Source organism: Mytilus trossulus, chromosome 6 (assembly GCF_036588685.1).
Source record: "Mytilus trossulus isolate FHL-02 chromosome 6, PNRI_Mtr1.1.1.hap1, whole genome shotgun sequence".
Lineage (NCBI taxonomy): Eukaryota > Metazoa > Mollusca > Bivalvia > Mytilida > Mytilidae > Mytilus > Mytilus trossulus.
In genome coordinates this window covers 32,483,562-32,508,399 of record NC_086378.1, presented here as the reverse complement: position 1 = coordinate 32,508,399, position 24,838 = coordinate 32,483,562, and the positions used below count along the sequence as shown (strand labels likewise).

General features: G+C 31.2%; 1 protein-coding gene across 1 annotated transcript; it reads right to left on the bottom strand.

Annotated features, from left to right (window-relative positions):
• Positions 1-5,303: 5,303 nt before the first annotated feature.
• On the bottom strand, positions 5,304-20,961 carry LOC134722503 (uncharacterized). Its single transcript, XM_063586123.1, has 6 exons — positions 20,901-20,961; positions 19,774-19,842; positions 16,870-17,106; positions 16,375-16,602; positions 5,750-5,986; positions 5,304-5,491 (listed from the first exon to the last, which is right to left on the bottom strand). The coding sequence occupies exons 1-6, from the start codon at positions 20,959-20,961 to the stop codon at positions 5,304-5,306; spliced, it is 1,020 nt and encodes a 339-aa protein (XP_063442193.1).
• Positions 20,962-24,838: the final 3,877 nt, after the last annotated feature.

Genomic DNA, 24,838 nt, shown 5'->3' with positions numbered 1-24,838 from the left:
ACATATAAACTTATATAACAGTATAAGTCGTCATATATAAATATATTTCACGAGCTTACATGCAAATAAAAATTCCTAATAGATGAGTATTTTCGTAGACATATACTATTTCTTGGCATATTTAAACCTCTTATCCAATTTGAAATGAAAAACCACTTAACCTTATTTAATTGCAAACGTTATATGAATATATGTTGGTGCGTCAAAAGCACTTTTCTTGAGTAACCTTCGACAAGAACGGTCAAAATACAATTTTTGAAAGCCTAGTATGTCAGTATACTAAATAACTTGAGAGCTATATTGCCAAATGTAAATGAAGTTTTCATCGAAGGACATTCTAAACAACAAATAATATATGTGTTTCTATATACAATGCATCCTGTGACTGCCGGTCGATTTTTGGTTTTGGTAAATAATGCAATTTTTATAATTTTTTGTTAAATTTAAAAAATTTGATATCATAATTCAGTTTTGAAAAAAATTGTTTAATAATTCACAAAATACTTTCTTATATTTTTATATACAGACATTCATATGTCTTTGTTTATATGTTAAGCCAATTTTAAACAAAAAACGGTTGACAAAGTTTAAAATATATTTTTGGGCTGTTGTCTTGAAATAAAGTAGTATCATTATCCAATTCAAAGAAACCATGTTTCCTGTTCATTTTGGGTAAATGGCTAAAAAGTCACAAATCTGAATAACCAAAAGACACATCTGCTTAAATTGAAATGTTTTCAGCTTTCACCAAATTAAAATATAAAACACTTCTTATCAAATCACAAAATATAAGTTAAATGAAGTGAATTAAATTTTGGGGACAGGAAACCAATACTGAATGACTTCTAAAATGTGATGATACATGTATAAATAAAAGAAAACTGCTGGAATTAATGCTTAAATATTTAAAGTAAATTGGAAAAGTAAAATTAATGAAATCATATATTTTCTATGAATTAGCTAAAACGCTAGCATACACGGGGTAGGGGTTCATTACATGGTGATAAAAATATGCTGCAGAGGATGATAAAGCATATTGTCACCCCGAGAAAACATTGTCAACCGCGGCGAAGCCAAGATTGACAATCCTTTTTCCAGGGGTACCAATCTGCTCTATCACCATCTCAGCTATGTGTTATTTAAGGTCAAGTTACAGTAAATGGGATATGTCGCAGATTTCATTAAAAATTGGCATACAACTCGATGAACTTCAACTGAAAATCGAAAAAATATTGCATTTATCTCAATTATCATTTGAAATATTACTGATTGAATTCTTACAAAATGGGTGAACATTTGTATCGAAAGCACATAAAATCGTCGAAATCCTTCTTAAATTTGTCTTAAAATCGCCAAATCTCTAATTCTACTCCATAGATTTTTCTTAAAAAACTATATGTTGTTGATACATAAATGTTCGTTTTAATGATGCAAAATAAAGATAGGGTCACCGACTTCGTTTTTACGGTATACGCCATTCAAAGTTGCGTTCTTTGTTAAAAAAAGCTAATAAACGTCGAAATTATCGTAACGTTATCGCGTTGCAGGCCGTAAAACGTTGATTTTTGACGTTTTTCACTACCAACAAGGTAACAAATTGTTTATTAGACAAAAAAACGAAGTCGGTAACCTATGATTATTTTATATCATTAAAACAGAAATTTATGTGTCAACAATATATAGTTTTTTAAGAAAAATCTATGGAGTGGAATTAGAGAGTTTGGCGATTTTAAGACAAATTTTAGACGTTTTTTCGCCGATTTTATGAGCTTTCTATACAAATGTTCACCCATATTAAAAGAAATCAATCTGCAATTTTTCAGATAATGACAGAGATAAATGTATTATTTTTTCGATTTTCAGTTGTAGTTCAACGAGCCAATGTTGTATGCAAATTTTTAGCAAAATCTGCAACATAGCCCATTTACTGTTCCTTGACCTTAATTTATTATACTGAATGTTCTATCATTAATGTCTTTTACAGATTAATTTCACTTTAAAAGTAGTTTCTATGACGTGATGTTTATAACAACGTTACGAACTTGAGAAAAATAAGGAGGCAAGACGTTTAATTTTATTATTTTGACAGTCAAATAATAAAATCTGAGCCAAAACGTAGAATTAAGCATTATATTTAATTACTTGATGTAAATTCAACTCATTGTCCCTTAAATTATCGATATTTGAATGGTCTTGACGAGAGGTTGACATACATAATTTTTTCAACCGCTCAACCATGTGATGAAGTAAATTAACACCCTCGTATTGGCCAATCAAAATATGACATTTTAACGGGAAGTATAATGTAAATATTAACCCATCATTTCAAAGCAAAAGATCTGTAAAACATTGTTTATTTTAAATTTGACACAGTTTGCTTTATAAAACTTGTTCAACTATACGTTGACTTAAACTAATTTTCCAAATTAATGTAATCACAAGATTCCTTGACTGGTGAGATGATTGACATTGTTAGTACATGTAATACCTTGTGTAAAATTAAATCACATTCAAGTGGTACACTGATGAACATTAAGGACCATGGTTGATATAAATTGTATGGCAATCATTTTTCAGAGTATGTCACAGGTAATACATTATTTAAAGCATCATTGATATGATAATTAGAAATTGACTGTTTACAACACTTTTACTCTGTCCAAATACCAAGAATTCTCTATCTCATTACTAAAGTACACGAGATGATTTAAATTTTGAAAATATAAATTTCTACCAACATAGAAGCAATATGCCAGATTCAATTGCATATTGGATATTCATAGTGTGTTTAACTGTGTTAGGACATTTCATTTTTTTTTCAGAAGAAAATAAGTTCATCGGTATACCAAGACTATATATATGACAAATATTCAGTATCAACTATATAAATAGTACATGATGGTGTTGATATACAGATTCTAGGTACTGACGTTGTTTATTATTTATTTATATGACTCATGTTAGTGTTCTGTTTTTTCCCACTATATCGTTAACTTTTACTGCTTAGTCCATTTTCCGAAATATCCTTTTGACCTGGGTCGGCATTTCAATATCCCGCACATTCCCAGTTTCCATTCTTAATCTTATGTTTTGGTATTTTTGTTTGTTTGTTTGTTTGTTTTCATGGCGTTGTCAGTGATTTATTTTACTAATTTGAATGTTTGAATGTCCCTCTGGTATCTGTCGCATCTCCTGTACTAAGTCGCGAATATAACAGTTGTTTTTCGTTCGTTTGATGTGTTTGAATTTTCCTTTGAGTTCGGTATTTATGTTTAATGATATTTTTTTTTAAATTTGTGTGTGGGAAAACCTTTTGATCTTTGCCTTTTAAACTATTTTGAATCGAACGTCACTGGTGAGTTTTTTGTATATGAAACGTCAGACTGGCGTGCAAAATTTTCAGTCTGGTATCTATGATAAGTATGTAAATGCATGTTATAAACAAGTAAAAATCTTGAACCGCAAATACATGCTACGTTAATTGCAATTTCATTTAGATAGACTTTTTCTATTGAGGTTTCTAAATGCAAGACAAATAAATGAACATGTACTGTATTGCTCTTTTTTCATTTGTAAGAACATAGTTTCAATTCTTTGTTTGATACCATTTCAAAATTTGCGTGTTTATTTTAGTAACAGTGTCCTGTTTCCATAACACAAAGCTACTTTCCATTCCTTATTGCTTCTGTGTGTGTTGGTTTAATTTCCGAAATGCAAAACAAGATCAAATGAACATCAGAAAACCATTTTCTGTTCCTAAATTAAGTAATCATCCCTTTGTAAATTTTACGGACGCCATGGAAGAACCGTTTCACAGATAATATCGGATATTTTCTTTACGTCGTAACTACAGTCCCCTTCCTTTTTCTGAATGTGACCTACTGAATTAAACTATTATCGTATTTGTTATACCATGAGCATCACGATGGGTACCACATGTGGAGCAATATCTGCTTAACATTCCGGAGCAACTAAAGATCACCCCTAGTTGTTTGAGAGATTAGTGTTGCTTATTCTTTTGTTTTCTATGGTGTGTCATGCGTTCTATTGTTGTCTGTTTGTCTTTTTCGTTTAAAGCCATGGTGTTGTCAGTTTATTTCGATTTATGATTTTGACTGTTCCTCTTGTATCCTTCGTCTCTCTTTTAAGTAGCAGTTAACTTAACCTGTGACCATTGCCCAAACAAAATCAATAAGCTTCTTTTTGTTTCCTTTATATATTCGTATTAATTTTATCTCAAATACATGTAAGCAAGAGATACTGAATTTAAAATTCGGAGTTTTTCTAAACACAATTCTATTCTGGATATAGCCAGGACCTATTGATTCAAAAAGCAATATGCTTCTTTTTTTTTCCTGAATCATCTTCTATCTGTTTAAGTTTCAATTAAAACAAGCAAAGGATACTCAAGTTATCGAAACCTTTTGTTCCGGACACTCAGACGAAAGGTACAATCAGAAGACGAAGCTTATACTGACCGAAAGGTTATAGGGGAGCATAATAACCTCTTAATTTCAAGAAAGATTGCAAACAAAGAGGAAACCCATCTATTTGTTCCCTGTTCGGATACACAGATGGTGATAATCTTGAATTTGAAGCTCTAGGTCGATACAACAATGATTTCTTACGCGCATCAGTTAGTGCTTAGGTATTGACATAATTTATAACACGTTTGTTCTTCTCAAATGCATTTTTGATAAATGAATTACTTCACAACTTCCTTAAACATTAATAACCGTTGCCGAATTTGACTGTATCATGTACCTTTTTTTCTGATATCTCCGATCGTTTCAACATATTTATATTTCCCTGGCTTTCAAATTACTGTGTTTGAGCGTTCCTGATAAAGGTAAATCCATAATGCGCTCTGGAGGCCCATTATGTATACAGTGTTATTTTTATAACAAAGTCGTTAGTGAGTTTAAGTTCTAATAAATAGATAACGTAAAGTCTAACGAATTTTTAATATTAAATCCATTCTGGTAAAATTGGGATATTATTTTTACATCATTGAATACTAAAGGGAAAACTCGAAGCAATAATAAAAAATAACTTTATGTGCCTGTACGAGTACCTTTTTTTCAAAATAACAGAACAATCACTACTTGTTATCCTCAATATCAACAAACCGCACGATATCATAGCAGCTTGTTTATTTTTGGTTTTTACATGTTACGTTAACTTTAAAGACTGTTGAATACTCTTCACCCTTTTACAAGTCAAATAAGTAAAAAAGAAACATTATTTCATATTTATTTTGTACAAACGGTACAAAGAAATTCAGTATTATCTTTGTATGGAGGTCATCTCAGACTTCCACATTTCGCTCTAACAGGATAAAACAATGCCCCATTTTCTTCGGAAAATCGATTGTCCAAGGGTTCTGCTTCTCCGTCCATACATATATAGTATTTATTGTTATGACTTTTATGCTCACTCATCAAGAAACCATTATATTCGGATTGCCATCCTCTGTAACAGGACTTCCTTCCTAATTTAGGAAAAGTGGTAATTATAAATACATACAATATAAAATGTATGAAATATGTACTAATATTTTAAAACACAGTTATACTTTTTTGATTGCTTTAATAGGGAACAGGTTTTATACGTAGCATTCGATAACTTGTTTATGTTGAACTATATTATAAATAATATGATATAACGATTTAGGTAAACAATTTACCATTTTGTTTTACATATTTCTTAAGAATGTTTAGGATATAACCAAAATACATAATAAAATTACCTGGTATCATTAAAACAGAAACTTTCCCTTTCCGTCTACACACAGTACATGGTACCTCCTTATGGCCCAAACTAGCAGGTAAACCTGATGGTTTAGTGTCGGAATGTATCTCATACTCTGCTCCATATAATCCTTCATTAACATAGGAGTATGCTTTACCATTTTCAGGGTCACTGGGTAAACAGAGGTAGTTAGAGCCTCCTCCTTTATTGTTATAATAGCTACCTCCAGCCTGGCCTAAATAATTTAAAAGAAATTATCTTGTGACAAAATGTATTTTTTAAGATTATCTATTTGTACGTGAGAATGTCAAAAGAGGGGCGAAAGATACAAGAGGGACAGTCAAACTTATAGATCGAAAGTAAACTGACATAGCCATGACTTAAAATGAAATATTGCATCCGAAATCGTATGTATCAAATAGGGATGTCAACGATTCCTCGAGTATCGCTCGGTAGTACCGAGTATCGATTACCAAAATGATACTCGACTGATCGGTTTCCTTTTATGATGTTGTTGCTTTCTTAAGTTTAAACAAAAAATATGTTTCATTGAGAGCAACTCCCGGGAAATTATGAATTCTTCAAAACAAGTTAAAATTCAATTATGATTCAAAAGTTTTTGTTAAATTGTCATTTAAAATTCCTCCGAACACGGGTACATGTAGGATATATGAACAAGAACATTTTTACAAGGCTGACACTTTTAGCTACTCTAAGTCACTCTCCCAACTCTGCATCGTGAGAGCATATATTTCCGTTAGGAGGACTGTTAGTTACCGAACAAATTTGAGAAATCGCTACGTGCCAGTAAAGGTTGACAAGTCATAGTTTTAAATAAGAACAAATTCGTGTCACCCTATATCGACACTCTGGAATTTTGCAGTACTGTTCTTTGAGTAATTATGTTTCTATAGATATAAGCATGATTAGATAATTACCAGTTAAGATGAATAGATAATTACCAGTTAACATGAATAGATAATTACCAGTTAACATGATAAGTACATGTAGTAAATGAGCTATTAGTTAGGATATATCATCCTTGAGACTATAATCTACTCCTAGGTCATAATGTTGACGATTTGACGACAAGAAGACAACGAAAGGCAATATATAAAATGGATTTAATTTTGTGTTTCCATTTTGTAAATGTTTTTCCGATCGGGTACTCGAGTATCGCTCGGTAAATCCTACGAGTAATCGAATAATAAATCTTGCCCGAGTTGACATCCCTAGTATTAAAATGTAAGTGGTAGAGAAGATGAGTTCTACTTTGAATTTGTGTTAAAGGTTGTTAAGCATTAGCAAATGGTTTATTTTATATAAGTATTTCTTTCAATAACACCAACCTTACACAGAATCCAATGTCATATATTAAGATGCAACTGAAAGCTGCAACAAACTGTTACAAAAAGAGTTTATTTAAAAGGATACCAAACTTTCTCAAGGGGAAGTAGATTATTTATATAATTATTTTTTTGTTGTGATTTATCTAAAATATGCATCTTCTTATTTGAAATGAACAGATACGGGTAGAGAAATTTCTTCACAATTACCAAAATTATATATGTATAGGGAATAAGTTCATTAACAAATATACATCATCACGGATCGCCTATTTTTGAGAGAGATTTCTGTATAACACTAAAGTCATGTGCTCTTCTGATTGATACATACTGTTTGCAATAACCATATGGATCAAAACTAGATTTCTCGAGAAATAAAAAATAAAAGAATGCTGAATGCATTTTATTTATTAACAACAGGGATGAAAAGTAATTTGGGCAGTACAGGAATTAAGTGTCATTCTACATTATTTGTAAACAAGGCCATGTGAATGTCTAACAATGCCACACTACCATATGTGTTCATTGTTGCAAATGATGGGGTTACATTGTACTTTAATGAATGATATATTAAAGCTTCTGATTTTAAAATATAATAATAATAAAAAACATACCTGTATACACAATGTCCGAATTTGCAGGACACGTTTTTTCCCCATCTGACAAATGTCACACCAACATCTTAAATATACAAAGTTAGTTGATAATTTACAGTATGAAACCATCTTAACCGTACGGTGACCTATAATTGTTTATGTTTGTGTCATTTTGGTCTTTTGTGGACAGTTGTATCAATGGCAATCATACCACATCTTCTTTTTTTATATTAAAGATGTATTTCAAAATTGTTAAGTCCGTCGTAATTGAAGAACATACCGAACGGCTCACCTTCCATGTATTTGTCACAGACTATCGTTTACAATAATGATTTAACGCAAATACAGTCTATATTTTTTAAGTGCAGAATATTCAGTGTAATGCTCATTTTTCTTGATAAATACAAATTTTCTAAATAAAAATATACAGAAATAAAACAAAATGGTTATATGATTACACCAAGCAGATTCATCTGAACTAATATTAAATGATTTCGCGGTTTTTACATACATGTACCAGTATAAAAATTGGTGTGCACTGTAACTTTATCGGTTGTGTGCTGTTACTGATTATGACATTTTGACTGAGGTTGAACTTGCATTTTTTTTTTACCTAGAATGTTTCTTGGAGGTCGGTATGTTTGTTTCACTTTGTTTGAGTGGTTTTTTTTCTTATTTACATCTTTGTGATGTAAATTAACTAGATTTAAACATAAGTTAAATACTGTCGTATCAATTCAAAACTAGATTGTCAATTATTTATGCGCTCACGAATGCAAATTGAATGCTGTATTTGTTCAACAACAAATACTTACCCTGTTTTGTAGGTGATACAGGACAGTCAGCTTTCCGTGCGGTATGCAAGTAATGCTTTATCATATCAATAAGAGACTGGTCTGATGGTGTTAGGCTGTATTTTGTACAATAATGTCCATACGCACTGACTACAAATGCATCTACTAAACTAAACTAAACTAAACAACAATGACGGTGGCAAAGCTGAATGTGGACATTCTGAAAATGGAGTAATTGTAATTATTTGATGGAATTAAATATAACAAATCAAAATTATTACACTATGAATACATTAACATTAAGTTCATGGTTGTTTTACCTTAAGACCTCCAGGAATTCATCTGTCAGAATGTTCCAGTGAATATATAAAACAAACCAAAGGTATTATGATTATATTGTATAACAGTTAGTAAACTATGGTATGACTTTGTAACCTGTGTTCGTCTATTACCTAGTATTTTATCGTAAAACCTTAATATCTTTGTATTTCGGAAAAAAGCATTGCATATAAGTTATACGGAACAAATATAAATTACTACACAAAAGAGGGACGATAGAAACTAGAGGGACAATCAAAATTCATAGATAGGAAAATAAACTGACAACGCCATGGCTGAAAAATGAAAAAAGACACAGACAAACAGACAAAATATAGTACACTTGACACAACACAGAAAACGAAACATTAAGCAACACGAACCCCACCACAAACTGGGGGTGATCTCAGGTGCTCTGGAAGGTAAACAGATCCTGCTCCACTTGTTCCAACACCTTTACCTTGGACATTGGTGTAACAGTTCAACATATAAATGAACTATACAAATCTGTTGAAAAACTCACAGTTGGATACAAATAGAAATATATCTATGTCATCTTAAACGATGACCAGTATAAAAATTTTAGACTGGTTGTAATTCATGACCGAAAACCTGTTTACCCCTGAAAATCATAAAAAAGAATATGCCGTATGATAGCCAATGAGAAAACTGTCCACAAGAGAGTGATAATTTGTGATTCTCTTTATCGATAATCAAATTTGCTTAAAACTAACAAAAAAATAATAAAAAGCATAATGTAAGTGCAATGCATCCCCACGGCGTTATCAAATGGTTTCGGTAATTTTGATATGTTTTATCGTAGATCATAGAATAGAGCCCCTATTGGGCTTGAACATAGCATGCATATCCTGCTCAAGGAGCGTTCTTCCACTGACTCCTAAACAACAATTCAGCAAAACAGATGCCACAATTAACTTCGAAACATACAAATGAGAACGAATAGCATTAATATTAAAACATACAAAACACAAATCTAGCAACGGCTACAGGTTCTTTTGGAATGGAGCAATAAAGGGGCAGGGGGGTAATGTTTTGAGTGATCTAAACCACCCCCTAATCCTCTGGCCAGTGTAAAATAAACAAACAAACAGTAAAATTTATTGAAATAAAGTTTGATGTTAGAATAGGAACACGAAACAAACAAAACTAAACAAAAAACAATGAAAAACATAAATAAAGAACGGACTAGTATAGTCCACTATACACCACCAAGAATTTACCCACGTGTTTTTTGTATATTTTTTCCCTCGTACATATCAGTACTGTTCGGCAAGATTAAAAACTTGTAATGTTATACTTTCTATTAATTCAGTACTGTTTATTATTATACGAAAACGGTTCATTTGATTAATATATACGTTCAGCAATGATTTTTGTCAGTACTGTTTCAATGTTTTTAATGTTTTAGTACTGATTTCGTCAGTAATATTTAAGTACTGATTTCGTCAGTAATGTTTTAGTACTGATTGCGTTAGTAATGTTTCATTAATGAATTTCTCAGTTCTGTTTCATTATAATACTGATTAATTCAGTACTGTATCTGGAATTTTGCAGTACTGTTTAAAGTTTATACTAACTTTTTTCAGTGCATCGTACCGTGTTCAAAAAATGTTTGGCATCAATCGAATCGATTGTGTGGTTTATATGTGATGAAAGGATTTAAATAAGGTAAAAAAAGAAATATCATTACAAAACATAAACAATTTGGAATGAAATTCTCTGAATGAAAAATATCAATGCATACAATAGCACTATTATCTAATCATGAAAATGATATAACATTCCTACACAAAATATGAGAACATGGCCAGAATATACGATCACATTTGTATTGATCCAAATGTACCAGCTGTTTATGTTTTTTCAAAACATACATGTATTTCTATTTAATGTAAACTATTTCAAAGAAAAGGCAGATATATGTAAACAAATATTTAAATAAACAGACTTATACAGCCCGACCATTTGTAATTACCCTGACTATTAACATTTTTCATTAAAGATTTTTATATTATAAACATAATAATATATTTAACTCTAGAATAGATTAACTAATCAATGTAATAGTAGTTTCTAACACTCTAACCGTTTTTACACATTGATTTAATTTAAAAGTAAAAGAGATAATTTTTTTTCCGAACTTGAAGAAAAATTCAAAACGAAAAGTCCCTTATCAAATGACAAAATCAAAATTTCTAACTTTAGTCAACTCAGACAGAAGGAACACCAGCTACACCGGACACTCTGCGGCCCTCATGTTAAGACAGATAATAAGCGTTTTGCATGGTTCAAGAGAGGAAGTTAAATATATATCAGTAAAAGTCATATGAAACCTCAAATTAAAAATTATGCATGCATGTTTTTTTTTATATAACAAAATGGATAGTTATCATTATCAAACTAATGTACGTATACTTTTTCTGACGAAAATTCTTTAAATTGACCACATTTATAACAAGTTTACTTTTTTTTAATTGTTTGCTCTCAGGTAGCAATTCGCCGACACCTTTCCGTATTCCGTAAGTAACCTTAACGTGACCCTCTCGAAAAAAAAATCCGATGATGGCAATGTGCATGGATTTGTCACTGAAATAAACCAATTATCTGATTGTATATGCATTGGTTCAAAAATTGGATAAACATTATTTTTCACCAATCACTCGTTTCATATGACTTTGAATAGTTATCACGACTTGACATAAAGAAGATACTCCGAATGTATCAAATATACTATTGCTAAAAATATTTAAATATCTTAACACGCCTTAACGTTACCTAATTGTGCACCTATCGAATGAGTCATGAAAATTAACACTTTATGACTATGGTGCGCCTCGAGAACTTTTCGGCATTAAGCTTTGTTCAGAAAGGTGAAATCCAAACAAATTGAAAACCAAATATTTATATATACGGAAATACTTGAGGAGCTATGTAAACATATGTACTCGGAATTTTGCATCGAAGAACATTCGTGTCAAAAGTAATATATTTGTATTTGAAAAACAATGGCTGATGTGGTCGTTAAACTATTTTTAGTATTGGTAATGCATACGCTTTATATTCATTTCTTGTTTGAATCAAAATTTGTCAAATTCTTGTAACAAAACGGTTCACTCTTATTCATAAATTTCATCTTTACCAATACAATCAAATATAAGCTCAATATTTGCTAGAGGTCAAACGTAAATAACGTTTGGTGTACCAGTTATTTCATAAATAATTACAAAGAAACCCCGTCCATCAAAATCAATTGTCGAATCAAATGCATTCTATCTTATTTTAGACATTTGTATAGCAGTTCAAAAATTACTACCGATTATCTTTCGAATGACTTTTTACAATAACAGTTTGTATATAAATATTTAATATCATTTTTACACTAAAAATAAAGTGGATAAGTTTTATACAAGTAAAAGTATGCATATGGCATCACAGTACACGGTTGTCTGTGAACTACACATGTGATCTGAGTCATTCATGTCTATTGAACAAACAAAAACAAATTAAAAAACAAACAAAAAAGATTTTTGAATGTTTGTTTGTTTGCTTGACCATATGTGCCATTGATGCATCAAAAGACTATCAATCCCTCACTACAAGCTCACAACTGTTCGTACCATTTTAAAATTTATTTAGGAGTTGTTGTCTAGCATTTACAATAATAAAATTCCATTTACGAAGTATACCCCATTTAAATGTAAAAACTCACATGAATTCTATCGCACGACCCCAGTGTTGACAGGTTAATGATATATTAGTTCAACCACTCGGACCACTTTACCACCGCGGCCCCAAATAAATGTTTGAAAATTGGATGATTTATATATTATCCAAAACGTATCCAGAGATTTTTCGAAAACAATGTCTGTATTCAATGAATAAGTATCTGTTAAACGTTAGTTTTTAAGTTTTAGTTTTCAAGTATCTTGACCTCAACAATCACTGAAGAGATATTATTGTCGAAACACGCAACTGGTGCAGTGAAAATGGTATTATTAAATCCTTATTACCACTGGGTCAATGCCTCTGCTGCTGAACTGTGAGTTCAGGGATTAACACTTTTGGATGATCAGCTCTTCAAAGTTGGATTTAAGTTTTAGTTGTTTTTAGATATTTTGGCCTCGATAATTATGATGAGACATGAATTGTCGTATTGCGCCTCTGGTGCAGTCAAATTGTTACATAGATATAGGAAGATGTGGTGTGAGTGCCAATGAGACAACTCTCCATCCAAATAAAAATTAAAAAATTAAACCAGCCTATTTTATTCAGGGTTTAAAAATTAAATATAAATAGATTTTACTCTTAATAGCTTTATATCGTCATGTTTTTTCGACCGAAAATTTCATGTATTTTTCACCAAGAACTCATATATAAATAATTCATGCATTAAAAATAAGGTCAATAACACTAAAAAGAATATTTCAATCTAGTAAAATTGAAATTTTCTGACATTTTTGTCGAGGTTGCGAATATTGTCGCAGAAAGATCCACATAGGGATAGTGATCCGGCGGCGGCGACGGCGGCGGCGTTAGCTTACTTCTTACAATCTTTATATTTTAGAAGGTAGAAACCCTGGATGCTTCATACTTTCCATATGGATGCCTCATGTTATGAAGTTTTCGTCAGTCACACGACCAATGTCATTCATCTCATTTTCATGGTTCAGTGACTACTTGAAAAAATAGTTTAATATTTTTTGTAATTTTAATTCCTCTTTATTTTAAGTAATACGATAACTATATTTGGTATGTGCATACCTTGCAAGGTCTTGATGCCCGTCAGATAGTTTTCATTTGACCTAGACCTCATTGCATGGATCAGTGAACAAGGTCATATTTTGGTGGTCAAGTCCATATCTCAGATACTTTAAGCAATAGGTCTAGAATATTCGGTGTATGGAAGGACTGTTAGGTGAACATGTCCAACTGGCAGGTGTCATCTGACCTTGACCTCATTTTTATGGTTCAGTAGTTATAGTTAAGGTTTTGTATTTTAGTCTGTTTTTCTTATACTGAATGCAATAAGTCTACTATATTTAGTGTACATGTCATCTGACCATGACTTTTTTTCATGGTTCAGTGGTCAAAGTGATGATTTTGATTTTTTGTCTTTTTTCTAAAACTATATGCAATAGGTCAACATCATTTGCTGGATCGAAATATTTTATGATATTTATGTCAGTCACGCAGGTTTTAATTGACCTTGACCTCATTTTCACGGTTCAATGCTCTGTTGATTTTTTGTATTTTGGTCTGTTTTTCTTAAACTATTAGTAATGGGTCAACTATATTTGTTGTATTGAAGAATTGTTAGCTGTATATGCCTGCCTGGCATGGTTCATCTGACCATGCCCCCATTTTTATGTTTCATTGGTCAATGTTTGATTTTCTTGGTTAATGTTCAGTTTATGTGACAGTTGTAATGAAGTTTTATATTTAGGACTATCAAATTATTATCAATGATTAGTAAAAAAAGGCGAGACATTTCAACGCGTGCACTCTTGTTAATATTATTTTGAGGTACTGTAACTACTTTAATATTGTCGAAATACAAAGGATGTTCTGTTTCGGAAATTAATTATATCAGCTGTGTGTTGAAAACTTTAAAAAAAAAGCCCAAAAAGCCTTTCAACTTTGAACTTTATTTTGCCCTTTAACACATTTTTGATTCAAGCCTCGCTAACGAGTCTTTTGTATTTAGCGCAATTCTGGTGTACACAATTTTTAGGCTGATATATATGACGAGTTCATAATATCTTTATTAAACCAAATAAAATTTGGACACTATACAATAATGTCCTCAAACTGCAAACTCAAAATATATGTAAGCTACCAAAAAATAACCCGTACTACTCCTGTTCATTATTCATCTGTATGAATATTGTCAAAATTCAAAGTATCATGCCATTCAGAAATCAACTTTCTGTTTATTTTAGTAACATTGACCTTGACCTTTGACATGTGTTGATTTCAAAATCATTATGCTTTTTTTCCGTTCCTATAAGCCTCTGTTTGTGTCAATTTCATTCAAATAATACAAAAGAGGATTAAATGACTATCCGTACACCAATTGTTGAAATTGTCTATGTTAAGTAACAATGACCTTAACCTTTGGCCATTGACCAAGGTCTTTTTCACTTCCCATGTATATCAATTCCATTCCAAAAGAAGATAAACTAAAGTGCCCATTCGGAGTTTATCTAAATACAGTTCTAATTTATTTTAAAATCACCTTTACCCGAGGGTATCACCAGCCCAGTAGTCAGCACTTCGGTGTTGACATGAATATCAATTATGTGGTCATTTTTATAAATTTCCTGTATACAAAACTTTGAATTTTTCGAAAAACTAAGGATATTTTTATCCCAGGCATAGATTACCTTAGCTGTATTTAGCACAACTTTTTGGAATTTCGGATCCTCAATGCTCTTCAACTTTGTATTTGTTTGGTTTATAACTATTTTGATATGAGGAGTCTTATGTAGACGAAACGCGCGTCTGGCGTACTAAATTATAATACTGGTACCTGGTACTGGTAACTATTTACCCAGTTACTTCACAAGCAGTAGGTTTTTTTCTTTCTTAAAAAAATCTATTTGTATCACTTTCATTTGAATATTGCTAGGAATACTCAAGTTATCAGCACCTTTTGTTTCAGACACTAGGACAAAAGAGACGAACGAAAGTCATATAGCAGCTATTATGGTACCGAATGGTTTTAGGAGAACATGATAACATCTTGATTGTAAATATTCGTTCACTGTACATATACATTAGTTGTGATGAAGTTAAATTAGTAGCATTGGGTCGATACTTTTGCTGGTTAAATGTAAGTCTGCGATGGTTTTATATAAACAAAATCATCATAGATACCAGGGTCAAATTTTAAACCTACGCCAGATGCGTGTTTCGTCTTAAAAGAAAGAGTAGCTAGTGCTTTGTTGCAAATAATCTTTGTTACATGGTTTGTTTTTCTTAAATTCTTTATTGGTAACTAAAGAAATTTTCTATCTTCCCCATAGCTTTTTTTAAATAACATTTGGTAGTAAAGCTTATAAATTTTCTACGTATTTATACGTTTTGCGTTTGAAATGACTGAATTTAAGCTTTTCTGATGAAGGCTTTGAACGCACACAATATATAAAGAATTATTTTAACTATTACGGCCTTTGTATGATTTATAATTAATAAATAACGTAGAACTGAATTAATATGTTATATTAAATCTGTTGTCAAAAATTAGGGATAGTTATTTTTAAATCATTAAATATCAAAGGGAAAATCTACAAAATGATAAAAACAACAAGAGAAAACAATCAGAATTCCTCTTATGAAGAAAGAGAATCACAGGAGAATCATGACTTTTTATCCTCAATATTAACAAACCAGCAAACACAAAATTATCACACACGGCATCGAAACCGGTTTTATATATTACTTGTGACGTTTATTTCTAGGACTGTTGAATACCCTTCATTCGAAACATTTACTTATCAAACAAATGAAGAAAAAAACCGAGAACATTATTTCAATTTTATTTTGTACAAACGGTACAAAGCACTTCAGTGTTATCTTTGTATGGAGGACACCTCATACTGCCACATTTCGCTCTGACAGGATAAAACAAAGCACCATTTTCGTTGGAAGATCGACTGTCCAATGGTTCCGCCTTTCCGTCCATACAGATAAAGTCTTTATTGTTATGAGTTGTATGCTCACTCATCAAGAAGCCAGTATATTCATATTGCCATCCTTTGTAGCAGGACTTCCTCCCTTATTTTGAAAAAAAAGTAATTAAAAAAACATTAAATAAAAAATGTATGAAATATCTACTAATATATGATATATATTGTATTATATAATATATTTGATTCCCTAAATACAGAACAGGCTATTTTACGTAGCATTCAATGCATCTTTCATGTTGAACCATATTATAAACAATATCAGGTTACGATCTAGGTATAAAGAAACTTATCATTTTGTTTTCATATTTCTCAAGAATATTTAGGTAATGACCAAATTACATAACAAAATTACCTGGTATCATTAAAACGGAAACTTTTCCTTTTCGTCTACACATCGCACACGGGACCTCTTTATTTCCCAAACTAGCAGGTAAACCAGATGGCTTAGTGTCGGAATGTATCTCATACTCGGCGCCATATAGTCCATCATTAGCATATGAGTATGCTTTACCATTTTCAGGATCACTGGGTAAACAGAGGTAATTTGAACCTCCTCCTTTGTTAGTGTAAAAATTACCTCCGGCCTGACCTGAATAAGTTAGAATTAATTATCTTATGACAAATCTTGTTATTCAGATTATCTATTTGTACGTTACAATGAAAAAGAAATTGAATCAGAAATTGTTTGTAATAAAGTATTTTTTCAATAACACTAACCTTATATGTACACTAGCCATGTCATATCTGAAGGGAGTTCGCTACTCAGTAGTTAAATAATTAACTTTCCAAAACACTAGTTTATATTGAAAGGGGATTGTTAAAGGAATCCAAAGAGATTTTTTTTTTAAAGTAAACGTGCCTGTTTTCGAGGCATTAGCCCTTGAAATTTTGGCGGGAAAATACTCTCTGTTGACTTTAGATAGCTTTATCATTGACTAGTTCAAGTTCTCAAAAACAATTTAAAAACTAATTAGAATTTTATACGACTTTTGAAGATGGCGTATAATTAAACATGTAAAAGATTTATCACAAAATGGGGATCAATGAGCAATTTTTTCTTACGGCATTCAAATGAATAACAAACAAAGGATTCCGAGAATCTGACAAAAATCCCACAACAGGACAAGCGAACTTCCTTATAGTCCAGTCAATCTAGCATAAATTTTTCCCTAACCCAAAAGTAATTGCAACAGAAGATTTTAAAGTTTTAATCTTTAGCATTATACCCCAAATATACACAGAAAAAAGTCCCATTATATCTAACTTGAGGAAGACTAAAAAAATCACCATTTAAAATTCCTATGGAGATTTGCATTGAAAAGGGAGATAACTCTTTTAAAAAAGGCAGAAAGATCAAGAAAAATTGATACAAAATTATAACTTTTCCGCTTCTACTCAACAGAATGTTTTGATTCTTGATTTTTTAGCGTTCTTTAGAGTATAAAAATCAACTCTAAAGGTGTTTTCATATATTTTATCAAGTTATAATCTAGATTTCGTAATTGATTAGTTGACCATTTATTGAATTTTTCAACATGTTAAGGTAAAGAATCTCAAATTTGATAAAAAAATATTAAGCATGTATTCTTCTTTTTGTGGTTTAAAGATTCTTTAGATAAGTAAGTTGTTGAAAAAATATAATATACAGATATGAACAATACCAAATTTTCACATTAATTTTTCAAAATTGTTACAAAGCTTCAAAATTGCAAGTTTCTTAAATGAAAAATGCACGAAAAAATTAAAACTACCCATAACACTTTGGTTTTGTACATTTCATGAACAGGAGATTATATAATTTAATCCAATACAAACTTATACACCCATCAAAGTATCATACTTCATATAAATTTCAAGAAAAAAAATCCAAAAACTAACCAAAAAAGACTAATTATTGCAAGAGTTATTTCCCCTTCCAATGTTAATTTCCATAGGAAATTAAAAATGCTGATTTTGAGTTTTCCACAAGTTAGATTTTATGGGACTTTTTTCTGTGTATATAAAGGGCATAATGCTATAGATTAGAACTAAAACAATTTCTGTTGCAATTAGTTTGGGGTTGAATCTTAGTTTGACTGGACTATTAAGATGCAACTGAAACCTGAAACACACTGTTACAAAAAAAGTTATTTTTTTTAAACCGATAAGAAACTTTCTCAATGGGAAGTAGACTATTTGTTTAATGTTTTTTATTCTTAACGAGACATCAACCTCATAATATAAAACGTAACAATATTGTTAATATATCTAAAATATACATCTTCTTGTTTGAAATGATAAGATACGGGTATTGAATTTTTTCCCCAACTACCACATTATATATTTATAGGGGATAAGTCCATTTAAAAACATGCGTCATTGGGAATCGCCCATTTTTAGAAGAGTTTTCTGTATAACACTAAATGCATATGCTCTTCTGATTGGTACATACTGTATGCAATAAATATATAGTGATCAATATTAGATCAAATAAAAAATACTAAAATAAATAATTAAATAATAAATAGTAAGTAAGTAAGTAAGTAAGTAATTATTTATTATAGTGACATGTGTATCACAACATACATTTATACAATTATATACATAGCAGTTTTATATTTACACCCGGCCCATTGGACCTATATGTCACTTTAAACAATATGATATCGTATCCGAAAACGTAAAAATTTACAAAATAAAAATACAGAATTAGAAGTAAAGTTGAAAAGGGTTGAAAAAAATTATGGTATAGGAATTAATTGTCAATCTAAAGTGTTTGTAAACAAGGCCTTGTGAGTATCTATTACCAATGTTATTTCAACTGATCGGGCGGAGCTTACGTTTTAATTTGCACAAAGACAGTCCATGTGAAGATGTGTGTGATAAGGATGATTGCCGTTATAATGATTACTGATTTCTAATCACCTATCAGTGTCATCAAAGGAATTTATAAAAGAATGCCTGGACACTTCATTTTTGAGTTAATCCTAAAACCCCTAACTATAGATGGACTAGAGTATTATGAGCGAACCGGTTAAACTTCTCCCGGTCAAGTGAAATAAATTGAGTAACTAACAATGCCGCATTATCATATTTTTATATTGATGCACATGATGGGGTTAAACTTGTACTTTAATAAATGATATATTACAGCTTCTAATTTTTAAAGATAAATCGATAATAACTGGCTTTTACTCTCTAGCGCTTTCATCAATATGAAGTAACGTGTCAGACTATAATTTACTTAAAATAATAACAATAAAATAAACTATCATACCTGTATACACAATGTCCGAATTTTCAGGACACATTTTCTTTCCCCATCTAACATAAGTCACACCAATATCTTAAATATGCAAAGTAAATGGTAAATTTACAGTAAAAACCATCTTAAGGGCATACGATACAATTTTGATCCCGTATTCAAATATGTAATAAAAAATATACCTTCATGTGCTACTTTTTGAGTTAAATGAGGTCGAAATTTTGTATATGTGCTTAAAATTCGGATTTGTGGCCGTATTTTCCCTGTTTTTTGTTAAATAATTTGAAATTTCTGTATTTTATAAGTATTCTAAAAATTCTGATTTTTTTTTCAGAAATAACTCATTTCTATCAAATGGTCATGCATTAGGAAAACAAAAACGTATTTTTTTGCTGTATGTTTTTTCAAAAAAAAAATGACTATTTACAGTTTTATAAATTTGGTCTACGTAATCTCCCTGCAAAATGAAACAAAATGTCGTTTAAATAAATAGGGGTCCATGCACTCGTTTTCAAATTAAATCGGTTTGAATGATAAAAATTAGACGAAAAATGCATCTTTTCCCGATGTGTCATTGTTTGACGTCGAGAAAATAACACTTTACGTTAGTAACATCATTACCTCCCCTGTAACTGTATCGTATGCTCTTAAAGATGACTATCAAAATTGCTTAATCCGTCATCATTGCTGAACATACCGAATGGCTTACCTTAATATGTTTGTCACAGGCTATCGATTACAATTATGATTTGACGCAAACACAGTCTATAAAAATCTTTTAGTGCAGAAAATTCATTTGAATGCTCATTTTAATAGGTAAATACAAGTTTTTTTTAATACAAATATACAGAAAAAAAATGATTATATTTACACCAAGTCGATTCATTTGAAAGAATATTGAATGTTTTCGCGTTTTTTTCATGCATGTATACACGTCTGCTCTGTAACTTTATCAGTTGTGTCCTATAACTGATTATGACATTTTGACTGAGGGTGAACTTGTATTTTTGGACTTTTTGATGTTAATTGATATTTAAACATTAGTTATTACTGTCGCATCAATTCAAAGAGGGATTGTTAATTTATGCGCTCACAAAAGCAAATTGAATGCTGTATTTGTACTAACAACAAATACATACCTTGTTGTGAAGGTGTTACAGGACAATCTGCTTTTCTTGAGGTATGCAAATATTGCTTCATCATATGAATACGATACTGGTCAGATAGTGTCAGGCTGTATTTTGTACAGTCATGACCATAAGTACTGGCTACTACAGAGACTTACCTTGTTTTGAATGTGTTACTGGACAGTCCGCTTTCCGCGAAGTATGCAAGTAATGCTTCATCATATCAATAAGAGACTGGTCTGATGGCGTCAGCTTGAATTCTTTACAATCATTTCCATAAACACTGACTACAAAGGCAACAATGACGGTCGCAAAGCTGAATGCGGACATTCTGAAATACGAATAATAGAATAATATAATGGACTAAAATATGAAAAATCAAAATAACGACATTTTCAGCAAAATAGCATTAGTTCATTTATTAGATACCTTTTAGACTTCCAGGAATTAGTCTGTCAGTTCATGCAGTATTTTCATTATGTCTTATATTCCGGATTGATCAATATTTTTTTTTAATTTTGAAATAGCGTGTAGAAGAAATATGATAGCATAATGATATATTTTGACATTTCAAATGAAATGAAAGTTTCTGTATTCTACTGAGTATAAAGACAGATTTTTCTTCAGATTATCTCCAACAATAAGTAACGTATGGTATGACGTTATGACTGTGTTCGTATTTTACCTTGAACCTAAACAGTTTCGCATTAGTAAAATAGCATTGCACATAAGTTATACAAAAACATGAATAAAAAAAGAGGCGAAAGATACCAGAGTCAAACTCATAGATAAAAAATAAACACTATGACCAAAAATGAAAAAGACAAACCGACAAATAATAGTACAAATAACACAACACAGAAAAATATGATTAAGCAACACAAATCCCACCAAAAAAGTGGTGAGATCTACGGTGCTCCAGAAGGGTTAGTAGATTCTGCTCCAAATGTGGCACCCGTCGTGTTGCTCATGTTATAACAAACACGGCGAATAGTCTTATTCGGTAGGTCACATTCATATAACTAACTATACAAAATGATATTTGCTTATTTTGTAAGCATGAACGGTGACATTTGAATTAGTTGATGACGTTAATCAGTTGGTCTTCAAATGATAGTTATTATATTGTCAAACAGAAATGTACTACATCTTCTAGTTAGGACTAAAAATATATTAATAAACTAAAAAAATTATACCTGAAATGTACACTCGCTCTCCCACTTAAAACCATCTCTTTGTCAAAAGTAACAGAATATAAATGTGTATATGTTACACGAAAAACCAATATACCTATCCATGTATTCATTTTGTATTAATTCTATCATCTTAGGCAGTGTTCACACCAAAAGCCATGTACAGTAAACATGTTTACATTTAGTTTACCGTAATGCACACTAGTTTCACATTACATTTGTTCACATCTATACACCTTGTTTAGCTACCTGTACATAAGATTTGTTCACACTTGTAAACTTTGTGTCATTTAAATGTTCATTACGTAGAACCGAATGCAAATTTGTCGGACAGTTTTTCTTGCAGTTTGGGAGCAACCGGTTGACTTTAAAAAAAAGGGGGGTCCTTGGTAAATATTTTGAACCCAAATTTGATAAAAAAAAATATTCCGGTCAAACAGATGATATTGTAAAATAAATAAAATTTGATTGCTAGCATCGAAAAAACTGAATAAAAACGTTTGCGCGAGAAAAAAAATCTGACACGTTTGCGCGAGAAAAAAAATCTGACTCAACCCCCTTTTATAAGTCAGGTGGTTTATGAAAGCCATTTTGAGATATTAGGGATCACTACATTTTTTTTCTTTTCTGTTTGTTTCAAATGGTATTTCTTCTCCAAGGAGTATTTGGTAAAGGAATAGGGTAACGTTTTATTTTTATTTTAAAAATGTTATTTAACGGATCTGATATACTAGACAAACATATCATTTACCTCAAATTTTTTTTAGTCATGCATTTATGCGTGAATCATTGTTTGAGTAAAGACCAGTGGCGAATATTTCTGTGTACGTCAAGTCGATTCGGGAAGACCTTTTCAAATAAATTAGGTAGCAACTATTTATTTCCGTTTCTTTTTGGAAAAGGGGGGGGGGGCTATATATTTTTTTCAGAACAAATTTTCGTGACAAGTCGAAATCAATTTTAGCATTATATATAGTGACAGCTGTGGGTGAAACAAACAATTTTTTTCAGGGCTAAAAACGGGAAACATTTTTTTTCCAAAACAAAATCCATAGCCCCCCAACCCCCTGCCTTTATGTTTATACTCAACTATAATAGCCCCCCCCCCCCAAAAAAAAAATCAGTTGGTTGCTGCCTTATGGGTTCGGCAATGATGCTGCTTTGTGAGTCTTGATCAGGGGTTAATAAAGTACGTTAAGTTTTTTTAACAAAAAAACCCTGTAAAATTTAGACAACAATTTCTGTAAAGAAGTATATCAATAATTATCAAAAATATCAATTTTACTCAAAAATAGTTTTCTCCTTAAATATATACACGGTAAAACTAATGTCCTAAATGCCTAGTTTTGTGTACACTTAACCTACACAAGGCCTACATTGACTATCGACTGTGTGTAGATAAAACATGATTTAAACTACATGTAAACATTGAGTTTTATCAATGGGAAATCAACTGTGTTTAGTTTACGTGTGAGTTACACTAACACAACACCGAATTTAGGTCAATGTGAACACGGCCTTATTCAAACGAACATGTGTAGAATACTTCGAATACAACCAATGTTCCAATACTTTCAATTGAAGGCTTTATTGGACTGTTCTCACAAAAAAAGTAAAAACACAAAAATACCGAACTCCGAGGAAAATTCAAAAAGGAAAATCCAAAATCAAAAGGCAAAATCAAAAGTCCAAACACATCAAACGAATGGATAACAACTGTCATATTCCTGACAAAACATATCTTCATTTAACTATTCTCTGAGTGTGACTTACCGAATTATACTATTTACCGTGCTCGCAATAACACGAGCAACACAATGGGTGCCACATGAGATGCAGGATCTGCTTACCCTTCTGGAGAACCTGTTATCACCCTCAGTTTTTGGTGGGGTTTGTGTTGCTCAGTATTTAGTTTTCTATGTTTTTTCTTGTTTACAATTATTTGTTTGTTTGTTTTTTTGATTTTTTAGCAATGGCGTTGTCAGTTTATTTTTGATTTATGAGTTTGACTGTTCCTCTGGTATCTGTCGCCCCTGTTTTAAACTGCTTGACATCAACTATCTTTACATTGCGGGAGTATTTTCGCTGAACGATTCGGATTTCGATTTGTGTCTAAAATTAGACAGTTGACAAATCTTTGTATTCCTATTTCTCAAACAATACCCTTGAAAATGCTAATTAATAAATAGTGAAATATTCGCGTATGGTATTGTTTTTGTTAAAATGTCAACTGTAAAAAAGGAGGAAATTTGCGGATAGTTTCAAATGGTGTACTTTTAAAGTTCACAATACAACATGTTTTCCATCCGTGGTTTAAGAATATAAAGTGGTCTCTGTCGGATTATTTCTTTATTGGAAAGTCACCTCCTTATAAATATATATCTATTTACATGTGATCCACTTAAGATAATAAAGAACAATTTGTTCAAAAAAATAAATGAAAATAAATAAGATATTTAGTGTTTCACTTGTAGATGTTGTTAAACGTTTATGCGAAAGCGAAAACATTTAGATGTGGCTCGTCTCTGACAACTGACTAACTATAACCATTGACGAGGTTCCGGACTTGGGGTAGGCAAATATACACGTGACAATGTTTAAACAATTTTTTTTTTGTGATCACTGCTCCTTTTTAATAACGACCAGGGGAATAAGGGAAGTCACATTGGAGAACGAACATACAAATCAGTACATGAAAGCTATCCGACGTCCCTCTATAATAAAGATATATTAAAAAAATCAACGGTACCAATTTTG

What these genes read in the sequence shown, in the direction of transcription:
- LOC134722503 (XM_063586123.1), bottom strand. Translation starts at nt 20,961, where the DNA reads ATGAAGCAATATTTGCATACCTCAAGAAAAGCAGATTGTCCTGTAACA. An exon ending in TGAAGTGCTTTGTACCGTTT is followed by an intron (nt 5,987 to 16,374) that starts GTACAAAATAAA and finishes TAAATTATTTAG; the next exon opens with GCCAGGCTGGAGGTAGCTAT. An exon ending in TTCTGTTTTAATGATACCAG is followed by an intron (nt 5,492 to 5,749) that starts GTAATTTTATTA and finishes TTCCTAAATTAG; the next exon opens with GAAGGAAGTCCTGTTACAGA.